Source organism: Vigna unguiculata, chromosome 6 (genome assembly GCF_037176805.1).
Source record: "Vigna unguiculata cultivar grain cowpea cultivar isolate G323 ecotype 2 chromosome 6, ASM3717680v1, whole genome shotgun sequence".
NCBI classification, from domain to species: domain Eukaryota; kingdom Viridiplantae; phylum Streptophyta; class Magnoliopsida; order Fabales; family Fabaceae; genus Vigna; species Vigna unguiculata.
This window is the reverse complement of record NC_140797.1, coordinates 31,650,777-31,666,843: the sequence shown is the minus strand read 5'-3', so window position 1 is coordinate 31,666,843 and position 16,067 is coordinate 31,650,777. Positions and strand designations below refer to the sequence as shown.

The 16,067-nt window shown below is 36.6% G+C and overlaps 2 protein-coding genes and 1 non-coding gene across 3 annotated transcripts; 2 read left to right on the top strand and 1 right to left on the bottom strand.

Moving 5' to 3' along the window:
- The first annotated feature begins 4,069 nt into the window (after positions 1-4,069).
- LOC114188464 (uncharacterized) lies at positions 4,070-5,437 on the top strand. The gene has a single exon (XM_028077037.2). It carries the CDS (start codon positions 4,070-4,072, stop codon positions 5,423-5,425), a length of 1,356 nt encoding a protein of 451 aa, XP_027932838.2. The 3' UTR covers positions 5,426-5,437.
- On the top strand, positions 4,506-9,528 carry LOC146885800 (uncharacterized). Its single transcript, XM_085674235.1, has 2 exons — positions 4,506-6,493; positions 9,038-9,528. The coding sequence occupies exons 1-2, from the start codon at positions 5,768-5,770 to the stop codon at positions 9,488-9,490; spliced, it is 1,179 nt and encodes a 392-aa protein (XP_085530361.1). The 5' UTR covers positions 4,506-5,767; the 3' UTR covers positions 9,491-9,528.
- Positions 4,613-4,719, bottom strand: LOC114189296 (small nucleolar RNA R71). The gene has a single exon (XR_003605602.2). It is a non-coding gene; the product is annotated as a small nucleolar RNA R71 (small nucleolar RNA).
- Positions 9,529-16,067: the final 6,539 nt, after the last annotated feature.

Below are 16,067 nucleotides of genomic sequence, written 5' to 3'. Positions count from 1 at the left end.
ACAGCATGTGACATTTTACTATATCTGGTCTTGTCTCTCCATAAATAAATTACTAATAACTTACTATTCATAACCATTCAAGAAAGTAATGGTAAGATAATAACAGTAACAAATATAAACTCTAGTGTTAATATATTTTCTGTACTTCAGAATTTTCACCAACCAAATACCAGCAACCATTTTAAAACAATTTTAATTTAGTTGAAAAAAACATGAAATCATTTGTTTATATATATATATATATATATATATATATATATATATATATATTAATAAAATTAACAAAGGGATATTGAAAACAATTCGTAAATATTGCACGAGTGCAAAATATAATTATAGATTTGTTTTTAATAATTCATGATATTTGAACTACTTAATATAATACAAGCAAAACAATTAAGAAGTTTTTGTTTTTAGTTCAACTAATGAATGATAATATCACATGTGGTTCGCTAAAATAATAATAAGTACGGTTGTAATTTACTAAATAAATAAAGCTGCGGAAAAAAATTAATGAATATTAGTATACAAAATTATAATAATGGGCTAAGTTGATTTCTAAATCTAATGAGGTAGTAAAATAGTTTTTGGAACGTCAATTATCATTAAATTTAATTTTGATTAATCAAATCAGTTTTTAAAATGAAAATATAATTATATAGTTATATATCATTGATTAATTTAGTCTTCCCTTTATTAGTTTATGTCATTTGACTCCCGTGAAAATATTAAATTGAGTATCAGTATCACTCAAGTAACTATCAATTAGACACACATATATAATTATCATAAAATTCATCAAAATATGAATAGAATAATAATGTTTTTTTTTATTATATATCTTTGTTGTCGCCCGTCCATTACTTTGACATTAATTTCTCGAATAATCTTTTGATTTTTCTTTCGAAATTGTAAGAGAAGTGATATAGATGTTAAAATAATAAATTTTATAGTAATAGTAAGACAAAGAATTCACGCACCAATTGACAAGAGCTATATTATTACAACATTCTTTACATTTCTAAACTAAAAAATATCTTATTAGTGACTAATTTTGAGGAAAAAAAATTAATTATTATAGTGATCAATTTAAATAACTTATAAACTAAAAATTATTAATAACTAAAAATAATTTTTAAATTGATTTCTAAATTAGTTATTATAATAAATTAGTTTCTAAATTGGTCATTAGTTATTAAAAATTTTGATTTTTAAATTTGTTCCATTAATGACCAATTTAGAACTAATTTTTTTGTAGTTAAACTTTAATAGCTAATGTTAGTCACTAATTTAGAGACAAATTTACTATAATGACTAATTTAAAAACTATTTTAGTTTTAATAATTTTTAATGTATAAATTTATAACTAAATTAATCACTAAAATATTTTCTTAGTCATTGATAACTTTTAAGGGAAATATTGTAAAAATAAATTATCTTATTATGTATGAGAGTTTATTATTGAAAGTCAGCGTATTTAAATTAAATTCAAAGATAAAGATAAGTCTCAACAAAATATAATATTTTCAAATTTAGAATAAGCGAACAAGTAATAAAACATCAACATGAACTTCAATAATCGGTTATTGTGCAGTTAATTAGGGTCTATATAACCAAAAAATTTTTAAAAATATATGTTATTCAAAGCGATAAGGATAATGTTAACATGTAAATTAATTTTAAAATATGGAAATTTAATATACATTATTTATTTAAACTATAAAATATGAGAAATGAATCCTTGTCCCATTTTAACGTGGTAGGGAAACAAGAGTGATTTGGTGGTTGTATGAATGTAGGGTGGAGCATTTTATGATGTGACAACTTATTTTGTATCGGTTGTAGTTGAAAATGAAAGTGTAGGAAGAGTATTTTATATACATGTTACTTGATGTTACTTGATGGTGATTATGTTTTAGAGATAGGGTGCAAGATGAGACAATGGTTGTTTGTATTGTTTTTGTTGTTTTGTTTTGGAGGAAAAGTGTTGAATATTTGGTGTCTAGGGTTTCTTACAATGAAAGTATGAGAGTGACTATATATAAGTATTTTTGAAAGGTTTGTTATGAAACTATTTTCTTTATCTATTGGTGGATTGATGCAAAAGTGAAATTATTAAAAATGGGTATGTTTGCAAAAAACTACTATTGTAATAAATCATAAAATGGTAGGTTGGTTTAGAATAGATGAAATAAAATATGTTATCTTAAGAAATTTGAAGGATTTAAGAGAAAATCCTAAACCATGATAAGTTCAATGGTACTCTTCTTACATATACCACATGTACATTTTCTTTTGATGTTGCATTTGACAAATTACATTACATAAAGTGAATTAATGTCCACTTATTCACACTAACATTCCTAAGTGAAAAATTATTTTCTATAACCATTCATTACTAAAAGAAAATATTATGATGAAAAACATTTGTCATAAAACAATGAAAATTAGTAATATTATTTTTTCACTATTGTAGTATAATATTTTTTTTTTGAAACCTTTTATCTTAAAAAAATATAAGAATATGTATCTCACATAAATTATAATGAGAAGATGTGTGATAAGTGCCAAAATTTAGTAAAGATTCATAACAAACTCTGGCACTTATACTTTAAATTTGTGTTCATTTCATATTGATTCTCCCTAAATCTAAGTTTCAATCACATGCTTCCAAGTTTTGATTTAAAGAAATCATTTGATCCTATTTTGTGTGTTTTTCAGGAAAGATTAAAGAGAACTCAAGAAGAGTGAAGGAGAAAGTAAGAAATAGAGAAAATAGGGAAGGAATGCTGTTAACTTCGCTCAAAACCAAAGCATTCTCGCCTAAGCCAAAGCCACTACCGCCATTCTCGCTTAAGCGACGCAGAATCTCGCTTAAGTGAGAGTTCGTGCAGTGGAGACCCTCTCTTGCCGCCATACTCGCCCAAGCGAGCTCAGATGCTGCCAATCTCGCCTAAGCGAGATCCTTTCTTCAGCTTGAAGTACTCTTGCTCGCTTAAGCGAGATGTTGGCTTCAGCACATCTCGCCCAAGCGAGAGGCTTTCTTTAGGATGAAGAATGCTGTCTCGCTCAAGCGAGACTTTGGTAGCTTGAGCGAGACTTCGTGGATATATATTCTGAGTGCATCAGAAAGAGAAATCAGCTTGGAATGGTGGGGAGAAAAACTGCAGAATTGCTGGAGCTGTGACCACGAGCTACAGAGTTCACATTTTCTTCTTCTTCTTCTTTAGCTCTTAGGATTTTGATAGCTACCATGAGTGGCTAATCTCTTTCCGTGGGATTGAATGTAATCTACTCGAACTTGGATGTAATCTGGTGATATTTATATATAGCATTTCTGTTTTACTCAGTATTGGTATTATTGTTCTACTCTTAATGCTTACTTCTATCTGATCAATAGATGTTTTGATTTTGATTTTTAGATCTGACTGGATAGTATTTCTGAAAATCTGATTTGAACAATGATACTTGATATACTGTGATGCTAGGAATAGATCTCAATATATCAATTGCTTTTAACACTCGATCGTAATGCTGGATAATTTGTTGAATATGTGAGGAATCAATATTCAGGAAACTAATCTTATGAATTTTATACGCGAGGGATCGGTATAAATGATTTTTGAGTGTGCATCAATATTGGTATTTTCAGATGTTATATATATTATATTCATCCAGATTACAGACAAGGGAGATAGATGAAATTCAATCCCAGTTTCTTTTACTGTATTTTTCTAAACTTTTCCGCTTTTACTGTATTAATTTTATGCAAAAGTCAATGTCAAATCAAATTTAAAATCTTTGTATATATATGCTGATTGAGATAATTAATTATTTTAACTGAATCCGTTCCTCGTGGGTTCGACACTCTTACTTCAAATCATTATACTACAGTTGACTTTTGGTACGCTTGCCAAGAGACTCAACAAGTATTTTTGGCGCCGTTGCCGGGGAACGGTGTTCTTTTGAAATTTCTAGTTATCTCATCCAGCTTTGTGTATATTTTTCTTTATTAGATAGCTTATTAAATTTTCCCTTTGTACTAATCCTTGCTTGAGCTGTTTGATTTATGCTCTTAAGAGGTCAGGTTCCTGAAGATCGATTAGCATTTGACCCGGAGATAGAAAAGACAGCTAGAAGGAACAGAGGCAAAAGCAAAAAGAAGCAAGGAAAGACAAGGGAAGAATCTTCCAGTACTTCCATCACACCTCAATCAGAAAACATGGAGAATCAGAGACCAGCTCCAGCCAGGAAGACACTTGGAGACTATGCTATGCAACAAGGGCCGAGATATTTTTCTAGCATAACAATACCATCCACCACTAAAACTCTGGAGATGAAGCCAGCTTTCCTCAGCTTGATCAGTTCTCATCAATTCACTGGAATGGATAATGAAGATCCATACACTCATCTCTCTACATTCTACGAATTGATAGGAACCATGGGCTTTCAAGAAGGAGATCTTGAGCATGTATACATGCGGTTGTTTCCTTTTTCTTTGGCTGGTAAAGCAAAGGAATGGCTTAAGTCACATCCAAATCAGAGTTTGAATAGTTGGAAGGATGTTGAGGAGAAATTTTTGAACAGATTCTTTCCACCATCTCGCTACATCAAAGCCAAAGCTGATATTTCAACGTTTAGGCAAGGACCAGATGAACCATTCTGTGAAGCTTGGGAGCGGTTCAATTCCTTATTGAGGAAATGCCCAAATCACGGATTTGAGGATATTGCTCAGTTGAACATATTCTGTAATGGTTTGAGGCCTGACACCAAGATGATATTAGATGCAGCAGCAGGTGGAACAATGATGAGTGTAGATGCAGAGCAAGCAACAAGGATCATTGAGGCATTAGCATCCACAGATCATCAAGCTCAGCATAATAGGCAGACTGTTCAGAGGAAGGGAGTGCTTGATCTTAGTACTACAGATGCGATCTTAGCTCAGAATAAGATTCTGACTCAACAGATTGAAGCACTGACGAAGCAAATGTCTAAATTACCAGAGCAGTTGCAAGTTGTGCAATCTTCTCCTAGTCAACAACCCATGAGATGTGACTTCTGTGGAGGAGATCATCCAAATGGTCATTGTTCTTATCAGAGTAGCTCACAAGGAGAGGTTCAATATGTGAGCAACCAAGGAAGACCAGGAAATTTCTCCAACAATAACAACTTTTCACAGGGGTGGAGAAACAATCCAAATCAGAACTTTGGATGGAAGCAAGATGCTGGTCCTTCAAACAGACAACCTCCTTATCAACAACAGCAACAACATTATCCTTCGGTGCATGACAGAACATCTAAACTGGAGGATACTTTAGAAAAGTTTATGCAAGCTTCTTTGACTAATCAGAAAAATACAGAAGCTTCAATTAGAAATCTCGAAACACAGGTTGGACAGTTGGCGAAACAATTATCAGATCAGTAGACAAGTCAATTTTCAGCCAACACACAGACTAATCCCAAGGAGCATTGTAAATCTATTACCACCCGAAGTGGTAAAGTTGTGGGAAGAGGGATTGGAGACAACCTGGGTGTAGAGGAGGAGGTGTTGGAGGAAAAAGAGAGAGAGAATGAAAAAAATGAGTGTGAGGGAGAGGAAGAACAAAATAAAAGAGAGTTTGTAAATAAGAGAGAAGAAAAGGAAGAAAAAAATAAAAGTGAGGAGAAAAAGAGGGAGAAGGGTGAGAAACAGGTGTCTCAGTTGAAGAGCCTACCATACCCTCAAAATCCCTCCAAAAAAGACAAGGAAAGGCAGTTTGCAAGATTCATGGACATTTTCAAGCGATTGCAGATTAACATCCCTTTTGTGGAAGCTATGGAGCAGATGCCGACATATGCAAAATTCATGAAAGAGCTCCTAACAAAAAAGAGAAGATTCTCTGAAGAGACAGTGGAGCTTGAAGCAGGGTGTAGTGCTATAATTCAGAAATCATTACCTCAGAAATCTAAAGACCCTGGGAGCTTCACTATTCCAGTTACAATCGGGACATTACCAGTGGGAAAGGCATTGCTTGATCTGGGTGCCAGTATAAATCTGATGCCTTTGTCTATGCTAAAGAGAATAGGAGATCTGGAAGTGAGGCCTACACGGATGACATTACAGCTAGCTGACAGATCCATGAAGTATCCCTATGGTGTGGCAGAGGATGTCTTGGTTAAGGTTGACAAATTCATGTTCCCAGTTGATTTTGTAGTAATGGATATTGAGGAAGACACTGAAGTTCCTCTAATACTGGGAAGACCTTTCATGAAGACGGCCAAGGTCATTATTGATGTTGATGATGGCAAATTAAAGGTCAGGGTGCCAGATGATGAAGTCAACTTTAATGTATTTGAAGCAATGCAGCACCCAAAGGACAAGCAACAATGCTTCAGGATGGATGTGATAGATGAACTTTTTCTAACATCCAGGAAGCAATTAGCAAAGGCAAGCCCATTGGAAAAAGCTTTGATTGGTGCTTGTGATGATCTGGAGGAAGATGAAGAAAAGGAAGTTGATGAATACATGACACATCTAAATTCAGCAAAAGAAATTGAATCAAATGATATACAACCTGAGAAATTGCAGCAAGAAAATAGAACTGAAAGTCAGAAGCTGGAGCTAAAGGTATTACCTCCTCATTTAAAATATGTTTTTCTTGCAGATGGAGGTAACAAACCAGTGGTGATCAGTAGTGCTTTAACGGCTTCTGAAGAACAAAAATTGATTTCAGTTCTTAAAGCCAATGAGGGTGCAATAGGTTGGACTTTATCTGATCTTAAAGGAATTAGTCCATCCTACTGTATGCACAGAATTCATATGGAGCAAGACTACAAGCCTGTAGCACAACCTCAGCGGCGATTGAATCCAACCATGAAAGAGGTGGTCAAGAAAGAAGTAATGAAATTACTTGATGCAGGTATGATCTATCCAATCTCCGATAGTGCCTGGGTCAGCCCGGTCCAGGTAGTTCCAAAAAAGGGAGGTATGACTGTTATTTGTAATGATAAAAATGAATTAATTCCTACTAGAACAGTCACAGGTTGGAGAATGTGTATAGATTATAGAAAATTAAATCAGACCACTAGGAAAGATCATTTTCCTTTACCTTTCATGGATCAAATGCTAGAAAGGTTAGCAGGGCAAGCTTTCTATTGTTTTCTGGATGGATATTCTGGTTATAATCAAATTGCAGTGGATCCAGAAGACCAAGAAAAAACTGCTTTTACTTGTCCTTTTGATGTGTTTGCTTACAGGAAAATGCCGTTTGGATTGTGTAACGCACCAGCAACCTTTCAACGATGCATGCTTGCAATTTTCTCGGACTTGGTGGAAAAATGCATAGAAGTCTTTATGGACGACTTCTCTGTATTTGGGGCTTCATTTGATCAATGCCCGGAAAACTTAAACACCGTACTAAAGCGGTGTGTTGATACTAATCTGGTTTTGAATTGGGAAAAGTGCCATTTTATGGTAACTGAAGGTGTGGTGTTGGGCCACAAAATCTCTGCTAAAGGTATTGAAGTTGATAAAGCTAAAGTGAAGATCATTGAAAAGCTGTCACCACCCAAAAATGTAAAGGGTATCAGGAGTTTTTTAGGTCATGCTGGGTTCTACAGACGATTCATCAAAGATTTCTCCAGAATTGCCAAACCACTCAGCAATCTGCTCAACAAGGATACACCTTTTAATTTTGATGTTGAATGTTTGCATGCATTTGAATTGTTAAAACAGAAATTGGTTTCAGCTCCTGTGATAATTGCTCCTGATTGGAATTTAGGCTTTGAGTTAATGTGTGATGCAAGTGACTATGCCATAGGAGCAGTTTTAGGACAGAGGAAATCCAAAGTTTTTCATGCTATACACTATGCTAGCAAAGTCCTTAATGAAGCTCAAATTAATTATGCAACAACTGAAAAGGAATTGCTAGCTATAGTTTATGCATTGGAAAAATTTAGAGCATATTTGATTGGTTCATCTGTCACTGTATATACTGATCATGCTGCAATTAAATATTTGTTAACCAAATCTGATTCAAAACCAAGACTAATTAGATGGATCTTATTGTTGCAGGAATTTGATTTGGTGATCAAGGACAAAAAGGGAAGTGAAAACTTTGTAGCTGATCATTTGTCTAGATTGGTGAATACTGAGGTGACCAACACTCAATCAGAGGTGCATGAGGAGTTTCCTGATGAAAAATTGATGATGGTGCAAGAAAGGCCATGGTTTGCTGACATGGCCAATTTCAAAGCTGCAGGGGTCATACCTGAAGATTTTAATTGGCACCAGAAGAGGAAATTCCTGAAAGATGCACACCAATATGTGTGGGATGATCCTCATTTGTTCAAAATTGGAGCTGATCAATTGTTGAGAAGGTGTGTATCCGATGATGAGGCAAAAAGCATTTTGTGGCACTGTCATAGTTCCCCATATGGAGGGCATTTTAATGGAGAGAGGACAGCTGCAAAAGTCCTCCAGTCTGGATTTTATTGGCCCACCTTATTCAATGACGCACACAAATATGTGCAACACTGCAACAGCTGTCAGAGAATAGGGGGAATCTCAAAAAGACATGAAATGCCACTGAATATCATTTTAGAGGTTGAGGCTTTTGATTGTTGGGGAATTGACTTTGTGGGACCACTGCCATCTTCTTTCACAAATGAATACATTTTGGTGGCAATTGATTATGTGACAAAGTGGGTTGAAGCAGTAGCAGCTCCTAAGGCCGATGCCAAAACTGTAATCAAATTTTTCAAGCGGAACATCTTTTGCAGGTTTGGTACTCCAAGAGTGTTGATTAGTGATGGTGGCTCACACTTTTGCAATGCTCAACTTCAGAAATGTTTGGAACATTATGGAGTGCGGCATAAAATTGCATCACCTTATCATCCACAGACCAATGGACAAGCAGAGGTGTCAAACAGGGAAATCAAGCGTATTCTAGAGAAGACTGTGGCATCTTCCAGAAAAGATTGGTCAATGAAGTTGGATGATGCACTCTGGGCCTACAGAACTGCTTATAAATCTCTCACAGGTTTATCCCCATTCCAGCTGGTATATGGTAAGTCATGTCACTTACCGGTTGAACTGGAGCACAAGGCATTCTGGGCCTTGAAATTCTTGAATTTTGATCCAAAGGCAGCAGGAGAAAAGAGAAAATTACAGCTGCAAGAATTGGAAGAAATGAGACTCAGCGCTTATGAGTCCTCTAAGCTCTACAAGGAAAAGATGAAAGCGTATCATGACAAGAAAATTCTCAAAAGAGAATTTTATCCTGGTCAATCAGTGTTATTGTTCAATTCCAGGTTGAGGCTATTCCCTGGAAAGCTAAAATCAAAATGGTCAGGACCATTTCTTGTCAAGAATGTGAGACCTTATGGAGCCATTGAACTAGAGGATCCTGAATCTAAAAGGAGCTGGGTTGTAAACGGGCAAAGGTTGAAGCCCTATCTTGGTGGTGAGATTGATAGGCTCGCCACAATCATTCAACTTGATGAACCTTAAATGAAACAGGCGTCAGGCTCGTGACGTTAAACAAGCGCTTCCTGGAAGGCAACCCAGTGTTTTAATTATGTTTTTGCACTTTAATTTCATCTTGTGTGATTAAATGTGTTTGTGTATGTAAGTATGTGTTTGTGTTTAAAGTTCTATGTTTGTGTGTAAAAAGGTGAATTTTAGCATCCAATCATCTCAATAAGGCAAACCATGCAATTTTGGTTGTTTTCAAACAAAACTGGAATTTTAAGCATGGGAATGAGTTTTGGTGCCAGAATTGAGATCATCAAATGCTAAAAATTACCTTGTTTTGGCCAAATTGTGAAATTTGAGTTTGGTAGCTTGATTTTTAGTTTATTGATGTGAAACCTTTTGGAAATGATAGATAATTGATTGAAGCATAGTTTGGTGTGTGATTCTGAGTTATTTGAACTCAAAGGATCATGAATTGAGTGTGTGAAAGTTGAACCAAAAACTGAAAAGTGGCAAAATCAGTATGTGTCAAAACTGCACGAAAATCTCGCCCAAGCTAAACATGTCTCGCCTGGGCGAGATATGCAGAACCTGAGCCAACCAATTTTGCTGATATACTCGCTTAAGCGAGTAGTGGCTCGCCTGGGCGAGAATGCCCTGCACCAGGGGTGATTTGGGCGACACAGCCTTGCCTGCGCGAGACTTTTTAATTTTTCCTCTCATGCTCATCTAGCTTAAGCGAGAATGGCTCGCTTAAGCGAGAATTCGCGTTTATGTGGGGGACAGTGGCAGATTTGTTCACTTTCTCTCTTCTCTCCAAACCCTCGCTCACCTTCTCTTCTCTTCAATTTTGAGCGCGCCTTCACTCATTCAATTCTCTGCATTTTAACTCACAAATTTTGTCTCCTTTTGCTAATTTCACTTCAAGGTAAGTTCTTCTTCCTCATTTTCTTCATTTCCATCAAGCATAGTCATGTTTTTGTGCTCTTGCAAACCCTAGGTAGTATCCATGCTATAATTTGATGCGTTTTGTGTTTATACTGTGGGGTTTAGTTTGAATTGATGCTGAAATTGGAAAATGTGGGTTGCTTATGGTTGACTTGTTTCAAAATTTTTTACCATTTGAAAATGCACTCCATGTGTTTGATAAAATGCCATGTTGAAATTGTTCTTGTTTGTGATTGGTTAGTGAATTAAGCTGAATTGGTCATGTTTTTGGTGGGTTAATTCTCATATTTGCAGGTCAATGGCTAGAACGAAGACAACAACTAAACATCCCGTTATTGAAACCAATAAAGGGAAAAGGAGAAGACGTGCAAGCAGCTCTTCTCCTGAAAGGCCAATTACCAACCGTTTTAGAGACCCCGAAAGAGAAGAACGTTATGAAAAGATAAAGAACTGGGTCTTTATCAAAGAAAGAAAGGTGGTTCTACTTCCAGATGAATATGATCCTTTCTTGAATGGCCTTATCAGGAGGAACTGGATGAAGTTGGCTGACCCGCTTCCCAAATTTGACCCAGAAATTGTCAGGGAATTCTATGCAAATGCTTATTCTGAGGACAATCCTGGTGAAAAGAGATCTAAAGTTAGGGGAAGGTGGGTAAATTATGATCGAGCTGCTATCAGTGAGTTCCTTGGTAATCCACTACCTCTACAACCAAGGCAACGCTGTGACTTCACAACAAGAAGGAGGAGTCATGAACCTTATGATGAAAATGAAGTAGCACTCCTTATATGCGCTGCCAACCGATCTTATCAAGTCGGACCCACTGGAAATCCCCTCAGAATTCTAAGAGGAGATATGAAAACCTTAGCCCAAGTCTGGACCACATTCTTACTTGCAAACATAGTGCCCATTGGCCACGTGTCAGACTTGAACGTCCCTAGATGTCATCTCCTTTATTGCATAATGAGAGAGGATCTGACTGTTGACGTCGCCACAATTATCTCTGAAGAAATCCACAAATTTATGAGATACGAAGTCAACAGTAGGAATGACAAGGCAAAAGGTGCTTTGGGTTTTCCGGCTTTGATCACAGCTCTTTGCCAAGAACAAGGGGTGGAGGTAGAACTAACTGAAAAGATACGACCTTCAATTACCAAGAAATTCATTGAACACTTTTGTACCCACCCAGAGGACTTGGAGCAGCTAGAAGAGCCCCAGCTGGATCAACAAGCTGAAGACCAACCAGCTGACACTAGTGCATTTTAGAGTTTTTACATCGCAGTATATGTCTCGGTTCCTGCGCACCCGCTGCATATAAACACGCGGTGGCATTTTTGTAATTAAAGTCACCTTTTATGCCTCGGTTGTTATACTAACCGAGGCATATAGCTTAAAAAATTTTACTAATTCGCGCTGTCTCCAAAATTTGAAAATTTTTACCTGCTTTTATGCCTCGGTTCTTTTATAACCGAGGCAGTATGAACCTTATGCTTCGGTTCTCCTGCCAACCGAGGCATATAAGAAAACAATATACCTCGGTTTCGAATTAACCGAGGCAGTATGGCTTCGTAGGGTTATAAAAAAACCCAAATCTTTTCGCAGCAGCGCAAACCTTCTGCGATTTTTTCTTCTCCGAGCATCCTCCATACAGCATCGCAAATCTTTTCTTCTTCTTCTTCTTCCACTGCACCCCAATCGTTCGTCCCGGCTTCACCACCGTTGCATCGCCGCTGCACCGTGGAGGAGGTTGTTCGTGGCCACCGCTGCATCTTCTTCTTCTTCTTCGAGCAACTCCATTGCGCCACTGCATTTTCGTTCCGCCTACACCGCCGCTGCGCTGCCACTTCACCATCGACGAGATTGTTCCGGCGCCGCTACTTCTTCGTTTTCTCCGAGCAACCATCACGAAGGTTCCATTGCACATAGGGTCTTTTGGTAGAAGGGAAAAGGGGTTTCTATTGCAGATTTGGTGCATATCAGTTTTGGAAGTTTGGATTTGTTTTTTGATCTGGTTTCAAATTTGGAGTTTTGGATCTGGTTTTCGATCTCAGTTTGGACCTATGTGGCTGGTTTTGCTTATGCATTACTGTGATGTTGTGTTCGTAAGAGAGAAAAAGAAAACCAAAAGACCCCAAAAGACCCAAAAAAACCCTAGAGGGATGCCGATAAAGGTGATGTCTTCAAGCATGGTGGTGATGAACTTGTTCTCCCAAAGGGGTTTGAAGAGAGAGTGGGAAAAGGAGTTTAGGCCTCGGTTGGTGGAGACCGAGGCAGTAACTATTTTTTATGCCTCAGGTTGATAACCGAGGCATAAAGGAGTGTCTTTTTACCTCGGCAGTATATGCCTCGGGTGCGAACCCGAACCCAAAAGTGAAAAATAACCGCTGTCGTTTCCCTTTCTTGCACTGGTGTGAAGACCAACCAGCAATGGAAGAACAACAAACAGGGCCCACACAGCAACCTCAACTCAACATGAATAATGAGTTGCTTGAGCAGATGAGATATCTGAGGTTGCAGATGGAGCACACTCACCAGCAAAATGCTTCCATTCATAGAGGACAACTCCACCTTCAGGAGTACCTCTATCAGAATGTCCGCGGACCATACCCAGGCATGACTCCACCAGAATTCTTCACTTATCTACAGTGGCCTGGGGACAGTCCTATTTTCCCAGGGGGAGGTGGACCTGGTGCAGGTGAGGGACCATCAGGAGCTGCTGACGCAGATGGAGCAGACATTGAGGATGAGATTGATTTTGGAGGAGATTGATCCACATCACCATTCCACCCTTCAAACTCTATAAATACGGTTTCATTGTTCTTTTTCTTTTAGTATTTTGTAGTATTTATGTAATTACTACTATTTTGCTTTAGTTGTTTTGGCTAGAATGTTATATTTTCTAGTTGATTAACTGTTTAACTTTACTTTTTGGCTTAGTATTTTGTGCATAATACTTAGAGACAGCTAAATTTTTTTTTGGGAATCTCTTTGAAAATCTTTCTTGAGAAAATTGGTTAAAAAGAAATCTGATTTCAGTAAGTATCCTGAGTCTTGAACAACTGAGTGAACTGAACACAGAGGTGAAAAAGGGAAATTTTGGTTGAATTCATAATTAAACAGAATTAGGATATTAGTGCTGCATAGTTAGTCAAGATAATCAGTTGTAACAACAAGTGAGATACCAAGGAAATAAACCAGAAAACCCAGTGAGTGTGTGAATCCTTAAACAGTTTGAGTGTTTCCACTGTTTGTTGACAAATTGATATTGCTTGAGTTTTCATTTGATAACATCACATTTAAAGCATGGAAATGATTAAGGCAATTTTGTTGAATTTATAACTCAGTGCCAAATAGCCAACCTGTAAATAATCATCCTTTGTTGATAGCCCATTTGAGCCTAATTGTTTGAATTATGCACCTTAACCTTAACTTGAATTATTATCCTTTCCCTTTGCACACTTAGGGATAGAGAGCATAGGTGTATTTTTCAACTGTAAGGGTAATTGGTTGGTAGAATTGCACTTAAGGAAGAAAAGGGTTGAGTATCATAATTCACTCTCTAGTATTGTGTAGGAATGTATATATTTAAAAAAAAAACAAAAAAAGAACAAAAAGAGATAAGAGTGAATTATGAATGAAAGAGAAACTTGGTGTATTGAGGTCTGAATTATGAGGAATTGAGAGTAGAATTGGGTTTGAATTGTAGTTATGCTCTCTTTTCTAAGTTGTGCTTTTTGTGATCTTGAAAAACCATTATTCTTGAAAGCCTAGCCTCATTACAACCTTGAAAAGACCTTAAGATCCATGCTGATTGTGTGTTTGTGGTTGGATTGAAAATGACTAGCAATTTTGATTTGTTGAAATTCAGTGGAAAATGAGAGAGACACATGCCTGTGAGACTTAAGAGAGAATTTCCTTGGTTATAATCACATGTTCTTACAATTAGTTTTCCTGAAAAATTGGCTGCACTCTTATCCTACTGCTGTTTGATAATTGGACTCACCATTTGCTTCTGATTTTGAATCTGTGGTTTGGAATGCAAAAGTTGTCTGGACAGGAACTGTGAAAATGATTTCTCAATAACCAATTTCAGTTTTAGTTTTGAATGGCTGTTGATTTTGTTACTTTGCTTGAGGACAAGCAAGATGCTAGGTTGGGGGGAGTTGATAAGTGCCAAAATTTAGTAAAGATTCATAACAAACTCTGGCACTTATACTTTAAATTTGTGTTCATTTCATATTGATTCTCCCTAAATCTAAGTTTCAATCACATGCTTCCAAGTTTTGATTTAAAGAAATCATTTGATCCTATTTTGTGTGTTTTTCAGGAAAGATTAAAGAGAACTCAAGAAGAGTGAAGGAGAAAGTAAGAAATAGAGAAAATAGGGAAGGAATGCTGTTAACTTCGCTCAAAACCAAAGCATTCTCGCCTAAGCCAAAGCCACTACCGCCATTCTCGCTTAAGCGACGCAGAATCTCGCTTAAGCGAGAGTTCGTGCAGTGGAGACCCTCTCTTGCCGCCATACTCGCCCAAGCGAGCTCAGATGCTGCCAATCTCGCCTAAGCGAGATCCTTTCTTCAGCTTGAAGTACTCTTGCTCGCTTAAGCGAGATGTTGGCTTCAGCACATCTCGCCCAAGCGAGAGGCTTTCTTTAGGATGAAGAATGCTGTCTCGCTCAAGCGAGACTTTGGTAGCTTGAGCGAGACTTCGTGGATATATATTCTGAGTGCATCAGAAAGAGAAATCAGCTTGGAATGGTGGGGAGAAAAACTGCAGAATTGCTGGAGCTGTGACCACGAGCTACAGAATTCACATTTTCTTCTTCTTCTTCTTTAGCTCTTAGGATTTTGATAGCTACCATGAGTGGCTAATCTCTTTCCGTGGGATTGAATGTAATCTACTCGAACTTGGATGTAATCTGGTGATATTTATATATAGCATTTCTGTTTTACTCAGTATTGGTATTATTGTTCTACTCTTAATGCTTACTTCTATCTGATCAATAGATGTTTTGATTTTGATTTTTAGATCTGACTGGAAAGTATTTCTGAAAATCTGATTTGAACAGTGATACTTGATATACTGTGATGCTAGGAATAGATCTCAATATATCAATTGCTTTTAACACTCGATCGTAATGCTGGATAATTTGTTGAATATGTGAGGAATCAATATTCAGGAAACTAATCTTATGAATTTTATACGCGAGGGATCGGTATAAATGATTTTTGAGTGTGCATCAATATTGGTATTTTCAGATGTTATATATATTATATTCATCCAGATTACAGACAAGGGAGATAGATGAAATTCAATCCCAGTTTCTTTTACTGTATTTTTCTAAACTTTTCCGCTTTTACTGTATTAATTTTATGCAAAAGTCAATGTCAAATCAAATTTAAAATCTTTGTATATATATGCTGATTGAGATAATTAATTATTTTAACTGAATCCGTTCCTCGTGGGTTCGACACTCTTACTTCACAAAATTGTTGAGTTGTTTAAGAGAGTGTATACCGTCTTAAATGAGCTTTGTTTAGATGAAAATGTATGACTTAAAGCATGTCAAAAGAATTGTAAGAGAAGAAAATAAAAATCCGTCACTATACCATTTTTTAGTTTAGATAATGATAAACTAGACCACAGGTACATAAGTGTTGTCTAAAC